The 5,459-nt window shown below is 36.9% G+C and overlaps 1 protein-coding gene across 1 annotated transcript; it reads left to right on the plus strand.

Annotated features, from left to right (window-relative positions):
- Positions 1 to 4,130: 4,130 nt before the first annotated feature.
- LOC120985020 (olfactory receptor 1468-like) lies at positions 4,131 to 5,066 on the plus strand (the record flags this gene model as incomplete). Its single annotated transcript, XM_040413467.1, has 1 exon — positions 4,131 to 5,066. A coding segment is annotated over one exon (936 nt), but the record flags the coding sequence as incomplete, so codon positions are not given.
- Between the last annotated feature and the right edge of the window lie 393 nt (positions 5,067 to 5,459).

Here is a 5,459-nt window from a genome sequence, read left to right on the forward strand (position 1 = left end):
TGCTGTATATACTATATATCTGTACACACTGCATCTATTATACCTCGTACCTCACATATCAGTACACTGCTGTATATACTATATATCTGTACACACTGCATTTATTATACCTCATCTCTCATATATCAGTACACTGCTGTATATGCTATATATCTGTACACACTGCATTTATTATACCTCATACCTCACATATCAGTACACTGCTGTATATACTATATATCATACACACTACATCTATTATACCTCTTACCTCACATATCAGTACACTGCTGTATACACTATATATCTGTACACACTGCATTTATTATACCTTGTACCTCACATATCAGTACACTGCTGTATATACTATATATCTGTACACACTGCATCTATTATACCTTGCACCTCACATATCAGTACACTGCTGTATATACTATATATCTGTACACACTGCATTTATTATACCTAATCTCTCATATATCAGTACACTGCTGTATATACTATATATCTGTACACACTGCATTTATTATACCTCGTACCTCACATATAATTACACTGCTGTATATACTATATATCTGTACACACTGCATCTATTATACCTCGTACCTCACATATCAGTACACTGCTGTATATACTATATATCTGTACACACTGCATCTATTATACCTTGCACCTCACATATCAGTACACTGCTGTATATAATTATATCTGTACACACTGCATCTATTATACCTCGTACCTCACATATCAGTACACTGCTGTATATACTATATATCTGTACACACTGCATCTATTATACCTCGTACCTCACATATCAGTACACTGCTATATATACTATATATCTGTACACACTGCATTTATTATACCTTGCACCTCACATATCAGTACACTGCTGTATATAATATATATCTGTACACACTGCATTTATTATACCTCATCTCTCATATATCAGTACACTGCTGTATATACTATATATCTGTACACACTGCATCTATTATACCTTGCACCTCACATATCAGTACACTGCTGTATATACTATATATCTGTACACACTGCATTTATTATACCTCATACCTCACATATCAGTACACTGCTGTATATACTATATATCATACACACTACATCTATTATACCTCTTACCTCACATATCAGTACACTGCTGTATACACTATATATCTGTACACACTGCATTTATTATACCTTGTACCTCACATATCAGTACACTGCTGTATATACTATATATCTGTACACACTGCATCTATTATACCTTGCACCTCACATATCAGTACACTGCTGTATATACTATATATCTGTACACACTGCATTTATTATACCTAATCTCTCATATATCAGTACACTGCTGTATATACTATATATCTGTACACACTGCATCTATTATACCTCGTACCTCACATATCAGTACACTGCTGTATATACTATATATCTGTACACACTGCATCTATTATACCTCGTACCTCACATATCAGTACACTGCTGTATATACTATATATCTGTACACACTGCATTTATTATACCTCATACCTCACATATCAGTACACTGCTGTATATACTATATACCTGTACACACTGCATATATTATACCTCATACCTCACATATCAGTACACTGCTGTATATACTATATATCAGTACACACTGCATTTATTATACCTCCTACCTCACATATCAGTACACTGCTGTATATACTATATACAGATGTAGCAGCGTTAGCACTCCAGCTCTTAACTCCCATTTCTTAACTCATTGTGTTATCTTGAGACAAAAGCCATTGAAAAGCAATTGAAAGTGTTTGCTTAGATTAGATAACACAACTCAGAAATCTCAGAAAGCAGGAGTGCTAACTCTACTACATCTGTATCTGTACACACTACATCTAGTATACCTTGTACTTCACATACACTGTAGACTTCTGTATATACTATTAGAGATGAGTGAATCGAAGTTGACAAAGTGGAATTCAATCTGAATGTCAGGAAAAATTTAATTTGCCTGGAAGTCAAATTTCCTTGTGCTTTGTGGTAACGAATCATATTTTTTCTAAAATGGGTGCAGCACATGGTAATAAGAGGAAGATAGAAGTCCAGGAATGAGGGATCACCCATGAAGCTGTGCAGACAGCCAGTCAGCCGCTAGCCAGCCCCTGTGATGTCATAGGCCTATGAAAAGTCTCCTCATGACCGGTCTCCGCCATTTTACAGTGAAATTAGTGCAGGGAGAGACGTTACAGGCACTAGGGACAGTGATTAGGAAAGACTTTATTCACTATAAATTACCATTGAGCAGTTCAGGGAAAGATTATTCATTGTGTAGGGAAAGGATAGGGAAGCATTATCCACACTATAGGGAGAGAGCAGGGACCAATAGGGGAGTGTACAGCCTGGGTAATAGGAGCGATTCTATTACACTTTTCTGTACTAATTGGGGTTAAAAAGTGATCTCTTTCTACAGATTTTAGGTTGTTTGCATTCTTTTATATATCAGTAATTCAATTAATCTTTTCTTCTGTTATTGGGGAGAAACTGCTGTCAGATTCTACAGAATTTTGGGTGTTCACTGTGTTTTATACATAATTCAATCTGTTAATCCTTGGTTGTGTAATTAGGGTGAAATCAAATCCTGCCTCTCTCCTCGCCAACTGAAAATCGGAACCATGGTCACCGACAACGGAAAGAACATTATATTGGTGGTGCATTGAGGAGAGCTGACCCATGCACCCTGCATGGCACACTACTTTAATCTGGTTATAAAGTGGTTTGTCAAGTCTTTCACTTGACCGCAAGACATTCTGAAAATGGCCAGGAAACTTTCCATGCACTTTAGCCTCTCTTACACTGCAAAGCACGACATCATTGAGCTGTAAAGGCAGAATATAGTCGCCAGAACTACAGTATGAATAACTGAGGCAGATCAAACGCCAGTGCAGGGCTTTATTAAGACCACCGTATAAAACGCCGGTCTTAATAAATGTGACCCAACATTTTTAATAACATGCAATTATAAAAGTTTTCGGATCCAGGTGCTGGTTTGAAAACGATAGAATATTTTTTGTGGGAGAACCCCTTTAACTTCTGGATTAGCATCTAATCTGCTCAAGTCTCTGTGCAATGCCCTCAATTACTAATGTTGCATTTTGAGGTGTGCTGCAGAGTGACCTGCTTATCCATGTCCTGTGCTGAGGCATCCATGAAGAGCAGACAGTCTCCACCCAACAGCTCTGAAAAAAACTACTAAAAATGCCAGATACAAGTTATGTAATAGCCAGAAATAGGCTCCTTTCACATGAACAAGTTTTCCAATGTGTGCAATGCTTGAATTAAAATACACCCATATTGAATCCTGACCCATTCATTTCTATGTCTGTGTAATTAAACGTTGTTTTTCACGCATCATCTCTGCGTTATGTAAAAATCTCAGCATGTTCTATATTCTGCATTTTTGAAAATCCCTTATAAGAGAATGGGGCTTCCGTGAACAATGAATTACATACAGATGCAAAGGGTTTTTCACTGATAGTTGATAGGGGATGTCGTTTGTTATTCTACAATCTTTTTTTCATGTGCATAAAAAACACGCCAAAACTGATAGCATCCGCGTGAAAAAAAATAGGCTTAAACACTGAACGCAATTGCGAACAAAACTGTGCATGTGTTAAAAACCCAAATTTTTTTCCTGAACAGATCCGGACACAATCTGTATCGTTTTTGTGAAAGAAGCCATAGTGTTATATTGCATGTACACACATGAAAAATGAACTGAAACAACAAATATACAAATTTTAGGTTCAGATTCAGAATAATTTAAAGATATTGTCTAAATTCATAACAAACTTGGGCAAAGGCAGGTAATGGTATAAAATAACAAAGGAAGCACCACAAAGACAACTTGTGACCACTGTGGCCAATCACTGGCCTCAGCATTACCATTTCCTGCCTTTGCACTAATGTGGTATCATCTCAAAAATCTCCATTTGTAAGGCTGAGAGATTTAGGCTACCAACATATGGTTCATGCCCCATATCTAGTGGATGTCATAGTCTTATGTCTACTAATCTGGTCTTAAACATTCTAAAAACAAATCACAGCCTGGCTTAATGTTATTAGATGTTTCCATTAATTTCTTATTGTACTTGCAGACAAATCTGACTGTGGTCACAGAGTTCCTCCTCTTAGGATTTCAAGGCAGCCAATTTTTGAGAAATCTTCTATTTCTTCTGTTCCTTGTGGTTTTTGTTGCCACAATATGTGGGAACCTCCTGATCATCATCCTGGTGTCCACCACCAAGAACCTCCACACCCCAATGTATTTCTTCATCTCACAACTGTCCATCAGTGACATCTTATTATCGACAAATATTGTCCCCAACCTGCTCCACATCCTACTGAATAATGGAGGAACCGTCAGTTTTATTGGTTGTATGACTCAATTTTATTTTTTTGATTGCACTGAAGGATTAGAGTGTTTTCTTCTCGCTGTGATGTCTTATGACAGATATGTGGCCATCTGTAATCCCCTCCGTTACTCCTCCATCATGACGAATAGATTTTGTGTTACATCAATCATTATTAGTTGGTTGATGGGTAATGTTATTTCATTAATTGCTACCATAACTTCATCAAAATTAAACTTTTGTGGGTTAAATATCATCGACCATATATTCTGTGACCTTGTCCCCTTACTAGACCTGTCCTGTTCTGACACCTTCTTTTTTCACTTGGAGATTTTTGTTTTGGGAGCTCCAACTGTAATGGTCCCAACCGCAATCATTGTAGTGTCTTATACTTACATTGTGATATCAGTCTTAAGGATCCCATCCAGTACTGGTAGACAGAAAGCCTTCTCCACCTGTAGCTCCCTCCTCATTGTGGTCTCCATTTTTTACTGGACTTTATTTAGTGTTTATGTTTTCCCTAAGAGAGAACAAACTTGGGTCAGTAGTAAAATCCTCTCTCTGCTGTATACTGTATTTACTCCATTTATTAACCCCATTATATACAGTCTGAGGAATAAAGACATTAAGAAAGCCGTACAGCAAACATTACATAAACACATATCCCGTAATAAACATTAATACACATTTAGAGACAAGCAAATCACTCAAAATTTAATTTGTTTAACCGATTTGATTTGAGTGCAAATTGATTCTACCCAATATCAAAAGTGCTCAAACTGGCCTGAAAATGTTTGTATAACATTAGTCTCATTGGACCCATATTCTCTCTTTTTTAGTTTTGTTTCTCTCTCTCTCAGATTCAGATGCAATTTGAAATCTTACAAAATAAGGGTGGAATTTGATTGAGTCAGAATTGATTTGCTCATCTCTAATTGATGCTGAGCCGCTCACTAGTGATCAGCGGATCTGGATTTCAGGATTAATTTGATTCTACTCAAAGCCGACCACCATCTTGCTTGAAGATCTGGCAAGAAAACCTGTGTGTCATGTCGACTGGACATTGCTTTCTAT

Source organism: Bufo bufo, unplaced genomic scaffold, assembly GCF_905171765.1.
Source record: "Bufo bufo unplaced genomic scaffold, aBufBuf1.1, whole genome shotgun sequence".
In the NCBI taxonomy this organism is placed as follows: domain Eukaryota; kingdom Metazoa; phylum Chordata; class Amphibia; order Anura; family Bufonidae; genus Bufo; species Bufo bufo.